General features: G+C 38.2%; 1 protein-coding gene across 10 annotated transcripts in view; it reads left to right on the top strand.

Moving 5' to 3' along the window:
* Positions 1–24,652, top strand: part of Fmn1 (formin 1) — a 378,745-nt gene that overhangs the window by 246,435 nt on the left and 107,658 nt on the right. For all 10 annotated transcript variants that reach the window (XM_033765033.1, XM_033765032.1, XM_033765037.1 and 7 more), the window contains 6 exons: positions 6,115–6,176; positions 7,896–7,984; positions 14,697–14,826; positions 15,656–15,802; positions 16,862–16,921; positions 23,520–23,640. In XM_033765033.1, coding sequence (XP_033620924.1) covers positions 6,115–6,176; positions 7,896–7,984; positions 14,697–14,826; positions 15,656–15,802; positions 16,862–16,921; positions 23,520–23,640 — 609 coding nt within the window. The remainder of the gene's footprint in view (positions 1–6,114; positions 6,177–7,895; positions 7,985–14,696; positions 14,827–15,655; positions 15,803–16,861; positions 16,922–23,519; positions 23,641–24,652) is intronic.

The raw sequence follows: 24,652 nt of genomic DNA, 5'->3' as shown, positions 1-24,652 counted from the left end.
GATGCGCCTTTAGTCAAAAAGAACACTCCCTAAGTGACTCTACTTGTTTACTTTGCTTGTTTCTAATTAGAAATCCTGCAAAGGGCAAGCGCATGGTTTGTTTATTCAGACCTGGTACATTTGGAGATAGAAAAGTGCTCGGGTTAAAAAGTGGCTCCAGGGCTGAGAGAATTCCTGAGTGTCCTTCCTCCATGGCTTATGAAAAGCTGCCTCTGAAATGGAGGAGGAGCCAGGCATGTAGCTCAGTGGTGCCATGCCTGCCTAAAATGGGGATGGAGTTTACCTGTTGTGGGAGACCTGACCTTGTGCCTGTGCCTACAGCAGGCACATAGATTTTATGTGTGCCTGTTAGTTTGAATTTGTGATACCTATCTGCTTTTTGTCCCTGCTGACGGTTGTTATATCTTAATGGGCAAAACACTACCCTAATGATCCTAGTGTATATAATTCTTGTAGTACAGAGCAGGCACCAGAGGACCACATAAAAATGTTTGCCTCAATTTCCCTGCAAAAAAGAAACCCAGAAACCAGACTTGACCAAGTAACAGATTTTTAAAGGTAAAGGAACCCAATAAAATTACCAGCTTTTCACAGCGTGTGTCTACTTCCTTTCGACATATTGTGAGGTGTAGGTGAAATATTCTAACTGAACTGACAGTGTGAGTGGGGACAAGTAAGGAGGGAGGGAGATAAAAGTAAAAACTACCAGCAGTGATTGATACTGCAGTAGCTACGAGTTGCTAGGGTCTCCCCTTTGGTGGATTTGACACTTCACCTCTCTGACACCATCTGCGGGGGTATGGGGATAATGAGCCCTATACAGATGCAACAAAAGCTAACATTGCTAGAAATTATTGCATCAGGACTTGGAGACTTGCTGGAAAATTGTACTGACTGGTTTTTTGCTCATTCAGTTTAAAAAATGAAAGGTGAGCATCTGTGTGCTTTAGTGTGTGGAAAAAGACATATATTTTTATATATAGTATGATCATAGGTGACTTCAAATATATTTTAACCAGAGATTGATTTCTTTCCTCCTTGTGATCATCATTTAACTAATGAAGTGGGTTTATGTAATGGTTTAATGGTAAGTTTTTTAAGGTTAATCAAAAAGCTTTAATTGACTCAACTACATTATTTGGATCTTTTAAGATAGAATTATCAGGTAGGGATTTTGGCCCTTCAAGAACGTGAATTATATTTGGTGAATAGGAGGTAAAATTACATACATGTAAGATAACTAAGTAGCACTAAATTTATGCCTTTTTATTTTTCTGACCCAAGGCTAGTACCCTCATCTCCCTCGGGCATTCTGTAAGGTAAAAATAACAAATAATTATGCTGCGTTTTCCTGAAGCTTCTAGGCTTATCCAGGTGATCTCTTGGTTTTGTTTCTTTCACCTTTGAATTTTTTATGTTTAAGATCCATGTGTGGAAGAGGAGAGACATTAGGGAAAAGTTGGCAGTGTCCTAAATGCATTTCTTTTCCTTTACTAGTTCCTTTTTCTCTGTTCCATTGCTCCTTGGGTCCTGGGAGAAGATCAGCAGTCATGGGTCTCTTCTGCTCCTCTGACTGCATCTGTGGGAACAGCGCATAGCCCTTCCTCTGCATTAAAGCCTGCCATTCCCTCATTCCCCAGAGCTTGTTAGTAAGGTCACCGTGGAGTGATCTGTGTGATTTTCTCCTGTGCTTTCTTCCTTTCTGTCTACATGGTTCAAGTTTTTGATACCTTTTGTGAACTACAATCTAAACCAGTCTTTCCAAATTTGATGTGAACCATATAATACAACTATGTTCAGTATATTCTCTATTCATAATTCCTCAGCGAGTTCCCAATGTACATCAAGTACATCAAAATTCTATACAATCTTTCCTCAAACCATGAAGCCTATTTCCCAAATCCCTTTACTTCACTTCAAGCTAAAATACCTTCATTAATTACCAAAGTCTGTTTGCCTTTCCTTTCACATGCAATGTCTCATAGCCTTCTAGTTGATGTTCGCTGGGACTTATTGTATGTAAATCACAAATTGTTATTGTTTGAAATGAGTTTGAGTTAATTAATGAGGATTGACAAATGTGTGTTTCACGGATATTTCTGAAGCAATAGAGCAAGCTGGGCATGGTGGAGCACACCTGTAATCGCAGCACTTGGGAGGCTGAAGCAAAAGGATCAGTTTCAGGCTAACATGGGCTACATAGTGAGTCCAAGCCCAGCCTGAGCTAGATAGTGAGGTCCTATCTCAAAAACAACAAAACAAAACAAAACAGAAAGAAAAGAAAAGAAAGAAAGGAAGGTAGGGCGAGGAAGGGGAGGGAGAAAGGGAGGGAGGAAGGGAGACAGGGAGGGACACAATGTACCAGTTTAATTTGTACTGTTAATGTTTTTCCCAAGGTAGCAATGCTTTCTAAATTTTTGAAGGTAATAATAATAATGAGGTAGATTTTTTTCTTATGCATTCTTTAATAATGAGAAAATTTGTATATTTAACGTGATGATTTTTGTTATGGAAAATTCTAGCAAGCAGTGTACTCACACTGAGTGAATGACTGGGAGACATAATTGTGTAACTTGACTAAACAGTGTCGTTTAGACAGGAACAAATTCAGAAGTAGCAAACAACCTATAATATAGTATTTTTATTTGTCAAAATCCTATTACCCTTCAAAGTCTCTATTTTCTCTTTTGCTAGATTACATGTCCTTTTGTCAAGAAACTTTTCCTCACATCTGGCAGGCCTCTCTCTCTCTCTCTCTCTCCCCTCCCCTCTTTCTCCCCTCTTTCCCTCCCCATCTTGAAGTGCATATTACACCCATAAATTTTGTCTTATACTTCTTGTGCCCTAAGCACTATGCTTAGAGTTATCAGGGTGGATGAGGGGTGATCTATGGCTACAAGGATCTAACAGTCTAGAAGGGGAGAGAAAGTATTACACAATTTACCACGATAGAGATTTCTAAAATATAATGTCTTCCTTCTACATAGAATATGAGACACAGTGGTAGAGAGAAGGATGGAGGACTTAATGATCTGAATGAAGCCCAAGGAGTGTCCTTCTATGGTAGAAAACCTTTGACCTCTGGACCTGGGAAGATGAGGTGTGAAAAGCAAGGAAGTCAGGACATGTTCAGGAAAGAAACATTGCACACTGTGGCTAGAGCCCAAAGCGTATGAAGAAAGTAAAGTGGTCACAGATGATATTAGAAATGTAACTTGGGTTCATGCGAGGAAGGGATTTCAAAACCAGGCCAATGAATTTGAACTTTGTCTCATAATTAAAGGAGACCTCATAGGGATTTTTAAACAACAGTAAAAATTTGAGACTTGCTTTTTGAAAAAATAACTTTGGTGGTATCATGAAGGATGAATTGGTATGAAAGACTAGAATTAGAGATAAAAAGTTAGGTTAATTTTTATCAGCAGACCCAGGGTTATTGTATATTTCCTGGTAGTTGATGTATTAGTTTTTGTAATTTAGAGATATTTGGGCCTATATCTGTTGTATTAATTTCGCATCTTGAGGTTGGGCCTCGGAGTCGAGTCTTAAAAGGGCAAGAAAGTTTCATATTAACTACTGTCTGAAAAAAATCTAAGAATTCTGGAGACATGTGTTTATAAGCTACTAGTAGTTGTATTTTTCTTTAATTCTTTACAGATGTTAAAGGAGATAAGCATTAGAAAACATTAAAATGCATTAAAAATGTATATATTTGCAATCATAATACTCATAGATCATGGGTAAGATTTGAGTTCATGTCTTGCTCTGTGTGCTCTGCCAGTGTGTGTATTTCCTATCTTAATATTTTTAGTAAGTATTATTAATCTATTTCAGAGATGTGCTAAGGCCCAACAACTTTAACTTGTCAGCATCACATAGAACATTTCGCTCTGTTTGAGAGTCATCATGGCTTTCTCTACTTTGTACACGTTCTTCAAAAAAAGATAGAAAGAAACAACTTTTGTAATTACCTACACTTGTAAGGTTCTTTCTCCAGATATTCACAAAACCAGCTCTTCAGATCTCAACATAAATGTCACCTTCTCCACAAAGTCTTCCTTGATCACCCTAATCTATACTTCTCTGCTTTATATACTTTTAAGTATATCATTACCTGAAGTTATGCATTACTGATTGCCTGCCCTCTACTCCCAGATATTGATTTCATGTGGTCAAGTACTTTGAATGTCTTGCATACTTCTGATGTTGTATCTATAGTGCTTGACCCAGTGCCCATTTCAGCAAATATTTCTTGATGATGGGCACTGGATGGGTGACTGGATGAATAAACATCTCCCAAGCCCAGGCTGATTTCCTGTCCTTTTCTCTCTAAGTATTTTCTTTTTGCTACCTGGAAAACTGGAATAAAGACCATTGTACTATGTGTCTGGAATCTAGGCTGAACAACTTTGAAAAACCAGATATTTGCTCACTAGGAAAGAAGAAGATCATTGTCTTTCTCAGTGAAGATGGAGTTACAGTTATGGTTCATTTTCCTTATCCAGACTATGTGATTAGTTTAAAAGCAAATATTTCTGAAAAAATATTGTTAGAATTTTGCCTTTTCGACATTTATGTTGGCTGATTTTTATAGGAGAATTTTAAGATTTACATAAAATAGACATCATTACTGTATGCTTTTGCTTTTTATAAAGTATCAGATATTTAAGAATGTATGATCTATATGACAAGTTAGTGAATGTGTGTTATCACCACACTCCAAACAGTGGTCCTAAGGGGATATGTTTTTTAATTCTTTGATCAAACTACATTTTTATTTTGTGGCTTTAGATTGGCCTCTTTGGAAGTGTAATTTTCCTTTGTCTTAGAGAGATCTGAAGTGCCTTACATTGTCACTAGCATATTAACTTCTCACTAGCTGCATAACTAGGAATAGCTGACTGTTTAACTCCTCAGTTAAAGAAAGTGGCCTGCAAAGGAATTCTAGGTACATTTCTCAGTGTTCTATGAAGTGGCATGATTGTAGCTCAGTTAACTCTGTTAAACTTGGAAAAGATCACATATGATTCTAAACTACAGGAGAACCAAAACAATACAAAAGTAATCTGCCCTTTGCCTTCAGACCTAGCTTGTCAAACAAAACAAAAAACAAAACAAAAAAAGAACAAAAAAAACCCCATAGTGTAACAGTAATGAAAAGAATAATCGTTGAGTAACAAAGATTTTAAGGCATTCTAAGTATCACTAGTTGGTTTAATAAAATTAATTAGCTTGCCACAGAGAAAATTTATTAGCATGCTGGTTAATTTCACAATGTAAAGTAAAGGAAAGGAGGTAGGATTGAGGAACAAACCTTATTAGTTTTGAATAATCATTTAAAGATGTGGGCCTGCCAATTTCAAACACTTTGATAGCCAAATCCATTAAGGCTTTAAAAATCTCAATGTCTGTATCCCAGCATATATGAGAAGGAACCTCTCTCGACAATATCATAAGCATATTAGCTAAAAGCTAAACGACTCATTTAAGACACAGAACAAGAAGCAGAATTATAATAAAACCATGGGAATAAGAACTTGCCTTAAGACTGACTCATGGGAGGTTTCTGTAATCTTAATTTGCCATCGATGCAATTATTGGTCTTTCTTGTCTTTTTAATCCAAACAAGATGTTTGCAGTGGCCATGGAAAGGTGCCTAAAATGACATGCCTGAATTCATTTAATTTGCCAACATTGTCTTTTTTCTCTTTGCTTTTCTGGTAATGGGCAAGAGTCAGTTCTGGTGCATTAGGTGCTAAATCTCTGCAATTACCAGCCGGGAAGAAAGATTTAAAATTGTGCTTCAAACCTACAAACTGATTTAGTTTTAAAACACAAACACTTCCCCTGGGGAGCCTAAATTAAACCATAGAAAGGACCAGAGCCTGAGGAATTAAATGAGGCAGAGCCCCGTCTCAGGCCAGTGATAGAAACCCTTTTTGGTTCCTTTCATTTGCGCCCCCTGGTGAGAAAGGAAAGGGAGCAGGAACAAGCTGAAAGGCACAACCTATGTAAAAAAGTGCAGGATTATATGGCTTGGGAGCAGAGATGGATTGATTGTTGGTGCAGGGAGCTAATCAAATCCCTTATCCTTTTCCTTTTTCTTTTTGGCAGCCATTTTTAATGTGGATGACTCTGTGGTTGATCTGGAGACCCTAGAGGCCTTGTATGAAAACGTGAGTGTCAAAAATGTACAAAGCTGGAGTGTCTATATTTTCCTTCTACCCTAAAAATCACTGAGTCATTCATGTTCTTAGCAAGGATTTTGACATAGCATGAGAAGAATAAAGGCACCAGAATGCAAGCTTGGATGGGAGCAAACATGAGAAGAGCATAGCTTCTTTACTCCCACAGGGTATCTGAGTGGCTAGATCTCATTTCACATCTCCAAGTAGGGTGGTTCAAGGTGGAGGACACATGTGGGCTCGGGAACCCAGCTTTATGGCTGCTGGCAGAGTAGGTGAAGGTAAGCTGCCTGCTGAATGTTGGCACACACCAGTATCTTAAATGTTAATACCAGCTAGGAGGATTATTCTTAGTCCAAATGAGCTGGTGGCATTGAATATGGGAAGCAGGACAGGCTAGACGGTGTGCTTTGAGCTTAGAGACAGAGAGGCTAAGGCTTTAGCTCCAGCTGTACCTTTTCTTGCTAAGTGATCTGGGGGCCATTACTTAAACTGGTTAATCCTGTTGGTCACTGGTACAGTACAGATCATAGTGGAACTCTACCTGACTCTGTGGAACCGAGTAAGAATTTCATACATGTGGCAGTAGCAATGTATTTTGAAAGCTCTCTATATATTTAGGGGTTTTTTTAGTTATTAAAAAATTGATTTGAGTTATAAAAATAACCAGTAGACTGCAAGGTACCTTGAGAAAATGGAGAGTCATAATTCCAATGATTTTTTAACTCTTCACTGACTGTTAGGTTGCAAAAACGTAGATTTAACTACATTCTCTAAAGAAATTACATTTCCCAGGAACTTACTTAGGGCTCTGTAGTATGCTGTGGTTACTCAGCTAAAAGAAAAGATGTTTCATTTCATTTCCATAGTTGAATATTTTAGGCCTTGTGGAATTACCAAAGTCACTACTCATCTTAAAATCATTTTTAGTACATATCTTAAAGTAAATAGCTTAAAAGCTATTTAGTACAGCCAGGGAGGAATTTCTCACGTGTTCCTATCAGTAAGACTTTAATTAATAAACCCAAAGGCACACAAATAGCAGTGCCTCAGGAATTAATCATGTATCTTTGGAACACATGGAGTATAGAGTGCTAATAGTGAGAGAAATGGGAGGTTGAAAGCCCTTTACCAGATTATCTGTAAAATGAGGATGTAGTAACTGACATTGAAGGAGTGCAGCAAAGTCCAAGTACTTTCTAGATGCTTTCTGTTGTTGCCATGGGCTCAGGACTATGCACAGGACTGGCACTTGTTAGCACACAGTAAAGGCAAGCTGTACCCAGGTGAAATTCAGAGAGTATGTGACTAAGTGCCAAAAGGAGTGCTACAGATGAGAACTCATAGAATTCAGGAGCAGGGAAAAACAGTGACTATGCATCACAGTGGGAAGCCTGCATAAGTTAGGAGAGCTGTTCTTAGGGGAAGGAGACAAACATTAAGGCCCAGATCTGCATAGAGGAGACTCAGAAGTAGCAATCAGATGTCCCAGCTTCTGTGTCCGGCTGAGCACTTTCTTAGTCAGTGATTCTCAAGCTGTAGCATGTATCAGAATTACCTAGAGGATTTTCTGGGCCCAACCTCTACAGTTTCATGTGATAAGTGATGCTGATAGTGCTGGTCCAGGGATCACACTTTGAGACCCACTGCCTTAGCAGGTTCCTACCACTCACCTTTTGGTGTTTTGTTTTGTTTTCTATTTCAATGCAGAGAGCACAAGAAGATGAATTAGTTAAAATAAGAAAGTACTACGAGACATCCAAAGAAGAAGAATTGAAGCTGCTGGATAAACCTGAACAGTAAGGACACCTGAACACTTTTCTGTTAGGCCAAAAGGAGAACTTTAGTCTTGATTCCCTGGTTTGACCATCCCAAGTCTAAATTGTGCAGTGAGCTAAATTATAGTACTGTCATTCTTGTGACCTATTGCATACAGCAGAATGACCTGGCTGCCGGGAAAGCAGCACTGAGATAAAAGTGTGTTTCACCCCCCTCTTCTCCTACCCCATGCTATTTTCCTTTCTTGTTCTAGCAACTTGTTAATTCCTCCTAGACTAAACATTTTAGCCAAAAGGATAACTGAGGAAGGAAGAAGGAATTACTGTTTAAGGTTTTGCTGGTGCATTGAAACATATGATATCAGAGTTGCAGAATTCAAACTGATTCTCTTAAATCTCCTATTGTATCAATGGGACCAAATGTGCCAGTATGGCCGCAGACTTCTCTGCTTGCTGTGTCCAGGTTAGATGTTAGAAGCTCCTTCTCACCCTGCATAGTTTTACTCTTCTCTCTACTCACTCACGGTCTAGGGTTGCTTGCTCTGTGATTTAGGTCGTTGTTGCACATTCTCTGAAAACCTGGAGCTCTGCTGTTTAAGCGAGTGACTTTTGTCTTTGACCTGGCTTTTGAGCTCTGCAGTGCTGAAACCCCCAAATGGCTTTTTAGGGCCCCTGGCTTCGCAAATGTAGAACGGGTTCAGAGTGGACCGGGACTGTTGTACCTGTTGCTGTCTTGAATGCTTCATGTCCAATTCAGGCCAGCCTCTCCAGTTAGTGACAAGACAAATATAGAAAACAAAGAGGAAGTGAAGTGATCATATGTAGTGTCCCACGTCAAGCCCTACAGACATCCAGGTGTCTCAAGCTTGGACTGTAGCCTCCATGCATTGTGCTTGGGTCCTTTGGGATGCCTGGACATTCAGGCCCAGAAAAATCTCTATAAATGAGTGAAGGGTGGGTGGGGAGAGATGCCTAGAAACGTCTTGGTTGTTTGGATGAGTTTTTCTCATGAGGAGCTTGAGCCAGGACCCTCCTACTCCAGAGGTAGTTCACAAAGCCCCAAAACATTGTGAATCCATTCCAGTGGAATCCACTGCCCTTTTAGTCCTCCATCTTGTGCCACCTTCCTCACCAGCTCTCAGTCCGGCTGATCCTGCAGCTCGTTCCCAAGCCCTGTTCCCTATCATCAGAGGTCAACACCTGGTAAAGTGCTAATGACTGAAAGTTAAATGACTATTGATACAATATTTAGATACTTACAAGGCCATGGGAGATATCCAGATAGGCCATATCAAGATTTAGATAGGGCTAGTTATGCCACAGTGTGTGGTGAAACGCAACTCTGAGCCTGGAGTTGGCAAAGTTTTCTTATGAGGAACCAGATAGTAAGCATTTTAGGCTTTGTGAGTCAAAGGATCTATCCTAACTACTCAAATCAGCCATTGTAGTGCAGAAGTAACACATAGATATCACATAGGCAAATAGATGTGGCTGTGCTCAAATAATATTTAGGCACGTTGAAATTTCAATTCGTATCATGTTCATGTATCATAAAACATTATACTTCTAATGATACTTTTTTTCAGTAATTTAAAAACATAAAAGCCATTCTTAATTCATTGTGTATATAAAAACAAAACAGGGGCAGCAATCTTATTGGCAGACAAAGTAAATTTCAAACCAAAACTGATTCTAGTATTATTGAAGTAGGACGGTACTGTATCATACCTCTGTGAATGTAAAATATCTTATACCTGCTTTATGATACATAGTAGGGACTCTGCTTTATCAGAGCTACATTTAATGATATTACTCTAGAATGTTCTCTTTCCAGATGATGATTAAGATGCTAATAAAAAAAATGGTGCCAGGTACCACAACAGCAAGAGAACTTTTCTGTTTTCTGGATATTATTCTTTTCTTTGTTTCTTTTTGTTTTGTTTTGTTTTGTTTTTTTTAGTGGAATGTGCTAAATGTCTATAATTTTATTCAGATGACTGCAGAACCTGAAAAAGCTGTTGCTGCTATCGATGCATAACATACTGCTATTATTAGTCTTTTTATATAAATACACACACACACACACACACACACACATATAAATTGAATTTTGGGAAAATTTAACGATGCTGCCAATTTTGCAAAAAGTCATCCAATTTACTGTGTTGAGTTGGCATTGTACAGAAATGGACAGCCATATTGGTCTAGAAATGTTAATTTTTTTATTTTTATTTTTTTCCATGTATACAGGGGTGGTAACACATCATACTAAATATGTAAGGTCATATCTATGTGTGTTTGATTACAGAAACTAATAAGTATTCTCTAAATAATGAAAAAAAAGAATAAGATAAGACTATAAGAGCAAGAAGCAATTTAAATATGTTCAGGGACCATTTTCATCTCCAGAATTAATGATTATTTTAATGTTACATCATTGCCTTTTCTCTTTTACTTTCCTTTTTAGTTTTATTTTAGGATTCCCTATTTTTAATGTTCATACAGAGATTTCTTTAACTGAAATACCAAATAGTTTCTTTGGTGTGAAAAACTATAATAGTACACAGGATCCTAATGAAATAATTAATAATGTGAAATAGGAAGTAAAGGGCTAAAGGTGTAGGGAAAGTGGGAAGGGTGGGGGAAAGGTAATAAGGGAGAGGAAAAAAATATGAGAAACTGAAAAATTGAAAATAAAGTGTTTGTAAATGGGTAGGGGAGGAGGGGATGAAGGGAGGGCAGGGACAAGGGTGAAAAAATGAGAATCAAGACCTATTATGTAAAGGTACAGAATCCCAATGATGAATGTAACTGTATTGTATACCTAGATTGTACCAATAAACTCAATAAAAAGAAAAAAAAACTTAAAAAAATAACCAAATAGCAAGGTCAATGGGCAAACCCTTTCCCACTCAACAAAACCTGCTATGAGCTTTGGGAGCAGCTGACTGGGTGGAATGAACATTTGAAAAGAGATTCTGTTTCCTTAATGGGAAGCATTTCCCTTTTCCTGCGGTGTTATGCCCCTTAGAATTATTTCTAGAACATAGGATGATGCTGGCAGGTAATTAGCAGGTAGCTTATTGTCCCCCTTTTCTCCTACCGATGATCAAGTTAGAAAAGCTTTTTAAAGTTTGTAAATGTTCTTTGCGATGGCTCCTTGAACACTCACAGCTGTTACTGACAGCAGAGATAACTGTCCCACTGTCCTGGTGAGGTGACATGCTCAGGCTCAGGCACTAGAGGGTGAGGCGTGGAGAGGTGTGGGCTCTTGGGTCTGAGTGAATCTCACCGTTACTCTTGGCGTCCTAAACAATTCAGCATTTGTTTGATTTGTGCCAGAGTCTCTGGAAACTTATTTGCCATTTACTCCAAGAGAGTGAACTATAAGCATGTTTTACATACTGGAAAATATGAATCATTTATAGTTGAGCCCAGCAGTTTTTCCTAAGAATCATGTGGTGCCCAGCCCTGTAAATCAAGATGGCCTCATCACTCACCTCATCAACTCTATTACACCCCAGTGCCAGATTTAGAAAGCCATTTGCTTCAGAGGTGTCATCTGCTCAGGACCTGGCTGTCTGTGTGCCACGCCCTCTAGGAATGGCCCTTTCCTCCTTGCTGCCCTGCCTTGAGATGGTGCTGAGGTGGTGAGGCTCTGCTGGACTGATTAAACCTGAAGTGTGCCCACCATGCCTCGAGGATAAGGATGCCTCTTGGGGTTTCCACTAGGGTCTACTAGGGATTTCCACTAAGACGTCTACCTGGATCCCACAAACTTGCATCCATTAGTATTCACCTGCCTCAAAAGCACAAGCTATAACATGAAAATATACTTTGTTCACAGCTCTTGTGGATGCACATGCGTTAGGTAATGCTATTGAGGAATTTAGGGGATGATGATAAACCACGTCTTAGTTTCTAAAATAATGGCCACATAGTGTCATTCCAGTTGAGTTACTACTGTGTTGTTGTTGTTGTTTGGTACTGGGGATCGAACTCTGGTCCTTGGGCTTGTGAGGCAGGTGGCGGAACCACTAAGCTAAATCCCTGGCCCAAGTTACTACTATGGATATATAACTCGCATGGTGTCAGGCACAGAACTTCTATTACTTATATATGTAAGCTAAAGTTTTAGTCCTTTCTTGAAAAATAAGCCTATGTCAGAGAAAGATCTCTTATATGTGACTTTTTTGTCTTCTCTTACGGAAGAAAGAATGTAAAGGTACACCAGCCCAAAAAGAAATTGGTCTGTTGTAAATATCAAAGCCCAGTGTTCAGCCCTGTATGCCTGTGATATATAAGGGGTTCCTGCCTGAGCCTCTATGTGTAGAGTAGAAAACACAGTTGATGGGCAAGATATTTATCAGACACCTTGCTTCCCAAATATTTTGTATTTTTACATCCTACCAAACGTGTCCAAGCCAAAAATCTCACAAGTGTCCCAAATTCTTCTCAGCGTCCGTGGGAAGCAGTCAGTTACCTGAGTCATGCTACCTTTGTGGCTCCCTCACCCATTTGTCCCTGTCTGTCCCCTGTGGGCCACATTCCCTGCTCTTCTGGAGGATTACAGCAGTTGCCCAACAAGTTTCCTGTCTTAAATCTGCTATCAGCTCCACTCAGCCATGCCACGGGCATGGGGATAGTTTACAATGAAAAGCAAAAAGTGTCACTTCTTTGCTTAAAATTTTGTATTTATTCAGACAAAGTTCAAACCTGTTTTAGAGCACAGATCTCCATGGTAGCACCTGACTTCCGCCCTGGTCCCCACAGATGCCATTCAGCCTGTCTAGGCTTCCCTGGCAGCCTCTTACACCCATGTACAAGGATGGCAGGACTCTAGGAACCCCAGCCTGTCTGGCTCCTGTCTGATGTCCGTGCCCTGCAGTGGCTTCCCCTCATTAACAGCACTTGCCACGTGCCACAGGAATCACTGATTTCTTTCCCATGGGGTATAGAAGGAATCACAGGAAGTTAAATCCTATTTCCAAGTCTTAGCTCAATGCCTGACACTAAATGCTACATGCATACCTAAAGAACCAACACTCTGAGTGGCTACTGCACTTGTACTTATTGTCAGTCACGTGGTTCTACCCAAAAGTAATGTTAAATTTCTCAGTTTCCCTCTCCACTCCGCTCTGCTCTGGATTATACTTGGAAATTGATATTCCATGTCACATGATGAAGTTAGCTCTCAGCATTCAAGTAAATAAATATTCCCATACTCATCACAGGACCAAAGGCTGCTATTCCTATGACTTTTCCAGTTCTCATATATTTGTGCATACTGGTGATAGAAGAAACAATTTACAGGGTATAATTTTTTCATTGTGTTCCACTTCCAAATTTCTAGGGGTTTCGGATTTTATATTCCATTATAGGCTTTTTCAAAATAATCAGAGATACAGAATTTAAAACAAGACTTATTTTTGTCCATGTTTTCCTCACATCACCTCAATACCATTTTTAAAAGGTGGGGCAGGGTGAAGGGAGGGCAGGGGGATGGGGAAAAGATGAGAACCAAAATCTGTCATATAAAGGTACAAGATCCCAATGATGAATGTAACTGTACTGTATACCTAAGATGTACCAATAAACTCAATGAGAAAAAAAGTACCAATAAACTCAATAAAAAAATGGGGGAAAGAATTATTACCTAGTCGTAGGATAATTTAGAGAAACAGCTGAGAATTAGAGAAATACATTAAAGCCCAAATTTTCCAATAGGTACAAATGGCACAGATTATTAGCCAAGAAAACTTTAGGAATCTAGAGAAAGAACTATGCTCCAATTTTCTCTGTGGAAGCATGCTTGGTGAAAGATTGCAAAATTTCAAGGTAATAATGTTATAAGCTCACCAAAACTTTCAGAAATATCAATTAATCATCATTTCTACTCCAAAATGAAATTAATGGCTGTTAGTTGATTCTCTCCCTTTCTGAATTCATATCCAGCTGTTCCCACCCATTTTAACTTATACCCTTTCCTCTGGTGGTAGGCCTGAAGAGTGTGTAGCTTTTCCAACTTAATTTTGCAGAGGACATCAGTGCCCAACTGCTCAGACAGTGAGCTACTGTGTGGAACTTAGTACTCACCTTTAGCTTTTAAGATCTGCCTTGCCATATGTTAAAAGAAACTTTAGATTGTCTACTTAAGGACTGTGTACTTCATTCCAAGTACTGAGCTATGAAATGTGTGTGTGTGTAAATTGATATGAAAAGTAAACAAAAACATGTAGAATTTGGTCATTATAGATGTTTGTGTAATTGAGCAAATATAGTAGCAACCTTAATTCAGTATATTTTTTATCACTTAACTGTAGATATTTGCTTGATGTCTTCATCTTGCTTAGTTTGTTTTAATGTACCTTTAGCAAATGTTGCATCACAGGGAAGTTTATTTCTCATATACTAAAGGCTAGGTCTTTCCACCTGGGTGTAGTCTCTTATTTAGAGAGCAGGAAATAGCTAACTTTAACATTCTTACACAAACTGTCTGTTCCTAAAATAATGTGTGTGCTATACATTTGTTCAGCATCCCAGAAACCCATAAAACAGTGGCTCTGTTGTGAACAATAGAACATGTACTCCTGGAGTTTTTGAATCAGCTTATCTGATACCTTTAATAATTGTTAAACTAGTAATATTCTCATAGTGGATCTTTATCAACTCCCCTATTATTTTGTAACTCAGTATAAAGTGAAATGATCCATTTTTATGTTTACTTTTATAGATTTTTGCATGAGTTAGCCCAGATCCCTAATTTTGCTGAGCGTGCCCAATGCATCATCTTCAGGTCTGTCTTTTCTGAAGGTGTCACCTCTTTGCACCGGAAGGTAGAGATTGTCACACGAGCCTCTAAGGTATGTTTGCTATATCGTTTAAAAGAGTATTCTTATACTTATTGGGATAAAGGAGGCTGTTGAAAGTGGTAGAAACCAACTAATGCCTCATAGAAGGCCTCTCAGACTTCAGATTGAGTCCTTTTTCTAAGGGTTAATGTGATAGCTGTGTGCCCATGTAGGAGCAGGGGGAGGCACAGACTGAATAAGAGAGGGAGATGGCGAAAATGACACTTTTACAGGTTTCTTCTAAAAAAATTCTGAATATCTTGCAGGGTACAGACTCGCTAATACAAAACCAGTCTAAATAGCACATTTTGTTTCCTGATTGACTTTCCAGATTCGAAGAATATTTTGTCTGAGAGTCATGCACTTGGTGGTCTGAAATGTGTCTCCATAGTTAGATCAAAGGATTCTAGAGACACAAGTGAGATAATTGATTGTGATAATGAGAGATTGGTACATGAATTTCCATTGACTTCAGAATCCAGTGTGCAATATAAAATTATAGTCTACCCTAAATATACCAGCTCCCTTTTATCAATTTATAAACACTTCAAAGTACTAAAAATAAAAGTGGCACAGATAGAAATGTAAACACAAAGATTTAATTCCCATTACGAGATCATGTACTAGTTATAATTTTCTTTCATGGGTAGAAATGATGGTTATTAACTTTTTTAAAGACACATATGGCTAAGTAAAGTATATTTTTCAATTCACTACCTGTTAATCCTATTGATAACAAGCCCAATAGATAGCTTGCTTAGGTACTCAATAAATATTTGTTGTTGAATGAGCATGTTATATTAGGAGTTAAGACCGTAATAATCTGTATTTGCTGTTACAGGGCTTGCTGCACATGAAGAGTGTGAAAGATATCTTAGCTCTCATTCTGGCTTTTGGAAATTACATGAATGGAGGAAATAGGACTCGGGGTCAAGCCGATGGATATAGCTTAGAAATCCTGCCCAAACTCAAGGACGTCAAAAGTCGGGTATTTATTTTTCGTATTGAGTTTCTGTGTGTGATCTGCCATTATTTTCCTTCTGTATTTTTAATATTTTTAGAAAAGCATTCCAGATCATTCCATTTATTCCTGTCTTTCCCCTAACAATAACCAGTTATTTGGCAGCAGGCGTGTTTGGTGGTGGTGGGGTTCTTTTGACTTTTGGATACAGATAGGTTTTCATACAGATAGGTTTTCATATTAGACTTTATTTTCAGTGACATAATCCCTAATCTTTTTTGTTTTGTTTTGTTCTAACACATTGATTGAATATTGAGAGAAGAGACAGCATACAGTTCTGGAGTCCCTTTGAGCTTTAGTGTTGGCTACTTGTAACTTGCTCTCTTGAGTGGGAGGATTGCTGAGTCACCAGTTGAATTATTCTTTGGCCACTGTTGGTCTGGGGTCTACTGTCAGATTCTCTGAGCCTGATTATCATTTGGCTCCACACCCCTGCAGTGCTACCTCTTTAGAAACAAACAGCCCATATCTGGGCATCCCACAGGGAACAGAGGATGGAGGGAGGGGAAACACACTGTCGAATTAGAATTAGACCCCTGTGAAGGGACACAAAGGCTGCCTTGTGGGAGGGCCTGCTCTCCCCTGGCCTCCCAGGGTCGTAAAGTGGCTTGGCTTTCCTTTTAAACTGGCCTGGATTGCCGTTAAGAACTGGCAGTTTTTGAAAGGTATAGGAAGGTAGGGATGGTTTTCTGTTCTGTTTCCTTTAGCACTCCCCACCCCCTCCTGTCTTGGTTCTATGCCAGAAAATATTAGGCAGCATTTAAAAAATGTGTTTGGTTTAGCCTTTATCTCAAAGGTCTTATGAGCTATATGCCCTCCACCAAAGGACAGTGACTTGTCATTTCTTTGTAAAGTTTTATTTAAAAAAGAAAAAGGAGGGAGAAAAATCTTGCAAGTCTTAAAATTAGGACCAAGTCTCATGAATTAAAAGTGTCACAAGCTGAGCTGGGATTTCAGCTCTCAGCTGTTTAACATGTCAGAGTCTCATGTGAACAATTGTCATTGGAGTTTTTCTTTTAAACCTAGGATAATGGGATTAACCTGGTGGACTACGTTGTGAAGTATTACTTGCGTTACTACGATCAGGTAGGAAACAGCATTATGTGGGAAACTGCACTAATGGGTTTTGAGCCCTACACATTCTTGGCATTCACAAATTGAATGACTGATAGATGGATGAGAGGATTTCAAATTTCAAGTCCAACCTACAATTTAGAGCTCTCCAAACTCCATGTTTTATAGCAAGAACCTTGATGCCAAAAGAATATGCTTGACTTTTTCAAAGGGTAGCATTATTCAGTATTACAAATCTATTGATTCTCAATCCACTATATACCATAACTTCAGAGAGAACCCTAGTTGCCTTGGTACCAGCTGGCCAGACTATAAGAGACTCTAGATCCATTCAGCAATCTGGTTACAGTAGAAAACGGACTCTGAGATACGGAACAAAATTTAGAAACTAAGACATAGCAACAAAATTGTACCAGTAATGCATTCTATGAAGAAGTTGGAGACAAAAAACTTGAAAAAGATCCAACTTCTTTGTTTTGATTATATTTGCAGTTAGAAATAAACATTTTTATGAGAATCCACCTGAGCGTAATTTTTTATTTCATTCCTTGTTAAAATGGGAACGAGGAGCCTGAACTTTGAGAAGAAAAGAAGGGGCTTTTGTTAAGTTGTTGAAAAATATAGCAATCCATTTGAACAGAGAAATTCTCAAAGGAAGATGTTGTCAGGACTCATCCTAACTAGTCACAGAAACAGTGTTTATAACACATTAAAGGAAGAAAAATAAAGGTTGCAGGGCCTTGTTTTCAGAAGGCTTACAATTCCACTCAGCACACAGACAAAACGCTCATGAACTCTTTAATCATTTTCCCGTCCTCCTTCCCCACCTTCACCATGGTCTTATCTGTTCTGAGTGAATCTATAATCAGGCTCCCTCTCCAAACCCCACCAAATTTCTCCTGCTTCTGTCAAGGATCATAAATTGTGGTCATTTGGGCATGAAGCCATGTGCTCCTTTTTGGTTCTTCTCTGTCCATCACCTGATTCCTTTATGCCATCTTTCCATATTTTTCTCTCCCACTTACTCCAGATGACTGAGGCTTGAAGGGAGCCAAAATGGAGAGTGCAACGCTTCCTGGCTCATCTCCTCGCCACTAACTAGCACTGCTCTGCACCACCCACATCCTCTTTCCTTGTGGTTCTGATAGCACTTTCTTTTTCACTCGAAACAAAACTGACTCCCTGTTTTCAAGTGAATTGAGATGCTACCCACTGTAATTCCAGTCTTTCACAACCATGCTTTTTTAACTTTTCCTCTCCACACATTCTGTGATCCAGCCCAAGACTTGATGTTTTTCAAATGCACCCTGTCCTTGCTTACTTACTAATATATTTTTACTTCTGATGTTCTCCCTACCTGGAACTGTAGTATTGTCTGCAGTATGCAGCCTTTATATAAAACTTTCACTCCCTCTTCTTACTCCTCTCCAGAAGTAATAAATTTAAAGATCTTTTCAGGGAAAACTCTCAATGACATTATATGTCAACGATATAGTAACATATGCATTGTAGATTTGCCTAGAAAAGTGCAGGCCCTTTTGAAGAAAGATACATAATTTTGCTGAAAGTTATGAGAAGGACTTAAACATATAAGGGAAGCAAAAAATATAAAGACATATGAATGATCAGCAAGTGCAAGCAAAGCTCAGTATCACTAATTAACAGGGAAATACAAAATAAAACCACAGTGAGGTATCTCCTCACACCCATTCAGATGGCTCTATTTTTTAAAAAGCCAAAAACAAGTGTCAACAAAATGGGAAGATTGGAATCTTTGAGCATGGGTAGTGGGAATGTAAAATGGTAAAAATACTATGGAAAACAGTAGAGAAGATCCTCAAAACATTAACAAATAGAACTACTACTATATGATCTAGCAGTCTTACTTTTGTGAGATAGCTGCACTCTCATGTTCCTTACAACATTGTTAAAAATAAGTCAACATTTAGAAATAGTCTAAACATCCACAGATGAATGACTAAAACTGTGGACTATTTATTTAATTGTAAAAAGAGGAACTATTGTCTTATGCTACATGTGGATCAACTCTGAGAACATTATACTGAGAAGTAAGTAATCCAATCCCAGAAACACAAATCCTACACAGATATCTTATAAAACTACCTAAAGTACTCAAAGTCATAGGAATAAAAGGTGGACTGATAGCTGGCAGTGGTAGGGGAAGATGGAAAGGGGGAGTTGTTGTTCAGTTGATATCCAGATTCAGCCATGAAGATGAAAAAGTCCTAGAGATGTGCTGGACAACAGTGTTCTTAAAATCAACAATATTCTACTGTGCACATAAAATGTGGTTAGGAAAATAGATCTGTGTTATATGTTTTATTTATTGCAATTTTAGAAGTAGCATGTACCCCTAGTGGAAATAGGAGTTAAAGTTTCAATCAATCTTAGAAATTGATGCAATGATTTTAAATATTATATGTGAGAAAAACAGCAAAACTTGATCAGGATTTTAAAGTAAGAATAGATAAAGCTCTAATAATTATTGATTATCAGATCAGTAATTCAAGAAAATCTCAAATGAATCTAAATAAAAGTGTTAAGTATGAGATAAGTGATTTTAAAGAGGAAAAAATTAAATGATCTCCTCTACCTTATACCAGAGACCAAAGTAAGTTTCTAATGAATAGTTAATGAAACAGCAAACAAAAAATGAAACCATAAAAGGCATTTCAATTTTGAGTAGCAAAGTTCTTTCAAAGCAGAAACCATGAAAGGAAAGAATGATGACTTCAGATGCAGAAAAATAAAAAAAACTTCAGTTTCTAAGTAAAATATTTCAAAACTTTAGCATCTTGATATGACTTGAAGAAAACTTCTTCTGGGGAAAATATTTGCGATGTAAGAAATAACAAGTTCTTTAGTGTCAATAAGGACAAGATAACTTGGCCTTTCTCACACACACAAAAACTGACAAGAGACATAACAGGTAATTTATAAGAGGAATAGAAGCTATAAATTTCCACTAGATATGCAATTGGTAATATGCACTGCCCACACCTTTCTCGAGACGGTCACGTGTGGTTCGTCAGATTATTCTCTGCTGACAGTGGCTAGGTCAAAGGGACTCGTATCTAGCCTGCCCTCAAATCACCCACTGTATCTCCTATAAAAGGAGCTTTGAAAAAATCCGCATGAAGGTGCCATGTATTTGTCAAGCTATTTGCTCAGGGACCTGTGCCTATCCACAGGGGACCCATTTTCCTAACACATGGGGATATGCTAATTTTCAACCCATTGTAGCAAAAAAAAACATAGAAATATACATAACTTCCCTAGGAACTTTTATCCTCAGGAAATAAGCAAACACTTGTATCACTATTTTGCTTACAAAAATTGATCATAGCCAAATATTGGAAAACTTTCAGTAGGTATCCAATGATAGGGACTAAAGTCAAATAAATAATGTCAGTCATATAACAGAACACTGTACTATTATGAAAGGTGTTTATGGGAAAATTTACGGCACTAGAAAGAATTGATCTGCTTTTAAATCACCATTTTAAAATATTATATATATATATATATATAATATATGCAAACAGAAAAACATGAGAAAATATGTATTAAAATGTTTATTTCTGGATATTAGAATTAGAAAAATGAATTTTAAAAATTTGAACAGTTAAACATAAAGAACGTGTCACTTTTGTAATGTGGAACATTATAAAACATTACATTGTAAAAAATAATTTAGTCTTAATTTTACATAATTCTTCTTCCATGAAGGTTTTGCTCACATCCTTTGGAGGATGTCTTTGAAGCTCTCACTGCTGAAGCTAGAACGCACTTTAATTGAATCTCTCTCATGACACATCTTCTATTGCTTTATCTGTACTAATACAGGCAGTGGCCAATCATCTTGGCCTTGCCCCATGAGATAAGAAATTTACTGTTGTCTCTTGTTTAGTGTCTGTAATGCAGGTTGCAATAAACCCTTGCTGAGTTAGATATAATATAAATATCTACAAGAGTGTGATGACTCATTCTCATAAAGAACTAAATGTGAGGAGTTGAAAGCTATTCTCAGAGTGAGAATGACACTGAGCTTCAGAAAATTTAGAAGCAGCAGTTGAGTTGATGAACTCAATTCCCTCCATGCTTCTGGTCATAAACCAAAATGGATGAGAACTGAATCAAATTTCCCCATAAGATGAGCATTGAACCTCACCACTGAATTTCATTCAGTTCTTGTCCAACTCAGTTTGTGACCAGAATTGTGACAAGAATCGAGTTTGTGAACTGAAATAGATAGACAGACAGACAGATAGATAGATGAATGATAGTATTTCCTGAGTTCTGACAGCAGGTACAATGTGGCAAAAGAATTGTCCTGAAGAAAAAAGGTAACATTTCTAACCCTTAGTTGGGGTGGCATGGTCTGCCTGTACCTACCAAGTCAAATGCATTGTTTAAAAAGGCTGAAATTCTGCTTGTGATATATGAAGAGAGCAGAACCCAGTGGAATTGATTTTATGGAGGAAATATTTATAAGAATAGTAGCAAATGTGGGATAGGCCCAGTCTAGGAAAAATTAAAAGTCTACATTTGTGTAGTTCTTTCCTGGCTTTCACTGTGCAAAATGCATTTCACTCAGCAAGAGTGTGGAACTGTGATTTATGAAGCTGTCCTTTCTCCCAAGGAACATGAGTGATGATTTTTGTGGTTGGTGGTGATGAGCAATTAGCCAAAGAAAGGTGACTTCTGCTTCAAGCTTCCTGCTCTTCATACCTGGCATTGTGTCCAGGTCTAGGTCTGTGGAGGTTAAGGAAATCCACACAAAGTTATGTGTTTGAACTCCAACTGAGCAGCTTTTAAAGAGTTGCTACCAGGCTAATTTTCTCAGAAGCATTTTCTCTTTTTCTAATTAAAAAAAAAAAATTTAAACCAGGGCTAAATCTGATAAACAGTTTGGAGGTGAGGAAGAGATACAGTACTACGTCTGAGTTCTTCCAGTATACAGGACCATGAGGGGTTTGTAGTGGTACCTTAGATATTCCATCTTGACCCAGCCTAGGGTACTGCTCCCACTGATTTTTAGTTAACTGAATAAGTACAGGAAGATTTTTTTAAAAATGCATTGTATCTTGATAAAATGAGGAAAGTTCCTTCTCCGAGCATCCCAGATAAAACTAAAGGGCATAAAGGAAGAGTCCAGGAATTCCTGAAACCACATGAAAAATATGGCAAAAAATTACATGTCTCCTCCTAAAGGTACAGACTTTCCAAAACGATGTTTTATAGGTTGTTTGTAATGGTGCCTACCACAAAAAAAAACAGTTCATTGATGGCCAAGCCATTGTACTTTGCAGCTAGTACAAGATTCAGTCCTTGCTATTGCGGTGTTTATAGTCCAATGGGGAAGACATACAAACTAACACAGCAATTTTGAAATTAGTGGAGTAAGTGCTGCAACAGTGTTCCCTATAAGTAGCTCTTAAAGGAGAAAATATTTAAGTGCAGGAAGTTAGGGGACATCTTTGAGGAGGTGACATTTGTTTAGAGATTGAGGAATGACTACCAACAAGGAGTTGTGAAGAGTCTCTAGAGAGGGATTGGAAAAAGGATAATTTTTTGGACAGAGACCTAGAGGCAAGATACTGTGGACTGTTCTGTTGTTTAATAAAGTTTTAGGAAAGGGAGTTGGAGATAGGGGGAAGGTAGAAATAAGACTGTAGCTGTAGACAGAAGCCAAATCATAAAGTGTCTTGTAAAGCAATTTTAGAGCTTGGAATTAATCCTAATGGCAGCAGGAAAGATGGAATGTGAAGGATAGCTGGCAAAGTAGCGTGTATGTGTGGAAAGAGGAATAACTGAAGACTGCCTAAGATATGCAAGACACAAAGCTTACATTAAACAACTCAGGGAGAAGGCAGGCTAGGCTGCAGAAGATATTTGATGCTCAGCTTATGTTTCAGTGTGTCAGAAGATTTTTTTTGTCCCTTGCAGTGTTTCTCAGATTAGGTCCTTTCTCAGATTTCGCTGTGAAATTGTTAAAGTCATACCCAAAGGTGCCCTTGGTAATACCTTTTAAGATAAGCCAAATGGAATTTGGGAAATCTTTACAAATGTGGGAAGGATTTGATCATGCATATTCTTGTTGCCCTTCCCAAGCTTTGAATTGCAGAGAAAGGCCTAGGGAAGATGATTGCCTTTTCCACTGTGGCACCATCTTTACCCAGTTCACAACCGTTCACATATGTCTTGGATGAATCTAAATCCTAGCATGGTGCATCTCAGGCAGGGACTTTAAATTTAAGTACTTTCATCTGTTCTACCTGTGCTTTTTACCATGGGAGTAGGACCTCTCTAACAGTTTTCTCTTGATTCCTAAGGGCAAGACAGAATGTAGCCCATGCCAGGGCCAGATAGTTAACGTCAGTGCCAGTAAAACCCAAAAGATACTATGAGAGGTACAGAAGTACTTCCAAGGAGTAAGTCTAAATTTAGGAATAACAGACAAGTCTTGTGATGATTTTTGCTTGAACATGGAATTTAAAACTTTTTCCCCTTGCACTGCTACTTTGGAATTTCAACTGAAAGTGACAATTGGGAAATAGAATGTACTTCTGTTTACCATATCTTTTAGGAAGCTGGAACAGAAAAGAGTGTTTTCCCCCTGCCTGAACCCCAAGATTTCTTCCTGGCCTCTCAAGTCAAGTTTGAAGACCTCATAGGAGATTTGAGAAAACTGAAGAAGCAACTAGAAGGTAACAGGAACCATTGTGTTATTAGATAACAGCTAAGACTACATTTTTAAAATATGCTTTTAGAGCATTGTCTACATCCTCACAGAGTATCTGTGAGTAGAATTGAGTATCACAGAGTAGAATTGGTACAGACTTCATGAAACTTTCCCCTGTGGCCCTCTTGAAGCTTTGTTCCTCTGAGCATTGCTTGGAGGCACTGTATTTATGCATCCTTTTCCTTTACTAATGGTGATCTTTGTTTATTATGTCTGTATCTTGTTGTATTGACATTCAGCATTTACAACTGTATTATAACAGCAGGAACCCTTTATTGGAAGCATAGTTTGTTTTTTTCCTATCATTCTTATAAGAACTCAAATAGGCAGGAACCACATTAACCATTAACTCCATTTTATGGATGAGAAAAATGAGTCTTGTACAAGTTTCATTTGTGGAATTGGCCATGGGCAGATGTACTGAGCTCTAAGCAGGTCTGCCCAATTAGAACTCTGGTGTTTTCTTAGCCAGTTTACTTTGCTTCTTGATATATGTATATGATGACAAGACAAACAGTAAACAGTCTATTTCAGTTTAATTTCATTTTTAATTATTGAAAACAAAATGCTGAAAGCCCCCTTTTGGCTCTTTTAAAAGCTAAGTCTTACGTGGGCAAGAATTTTCTTCTGGCCTTTCTGAAGTCTTGAGTTTTCACTGTGGAGACATCTCTTTGTCCAGGACTATAAATACACTCGCCTCGGCTCACATCACCCTGGCTGAAGACCTCTGAGGAGAGCTGAGGGAGTGTGTTAATGTGGAAATGGAGGCCAGGGTGCCAGAAAGACAGCTTGAGGAAATTGAAGGGTTTCAACCAGGAATATTTTTACACTAAGACATAAAATAAACATTTTTAAAATGTTTATTGTGAAAGAGTGCTCAGAAACCTAATGCTCAGGCAAAGAACAGCTTAGAGTTGGAAGGAAAATGGGAAAGATCTGCTCCCGGTGGCAGGGAGAGCCATTTATTTTTACTTCAG

The sequence above is a fragment of the Fukomys damarensis genome, unplaced genomic scaffold (genome assembly GCF_012274545.1).
Source record: "Fukomys damarensis isolate Sample0158 unplaced genomic scaffold, DMR_v1.0_HiC HiC_scaffold_17, whole genome shotgun sequence".
Classification (NCBI taxonomy): domain Eukaryota; kingdom Metazoa; phylum Chordata; class Mammalia; order Rodentia; family Bathyergidae; genus Fukomys; species Fukomys damarensis.
The sequence above is the reverse complement of the archived record's forward strand: the minus strand, read 5'-3'. Positions and strand labels throughout refer to the sequence as shown.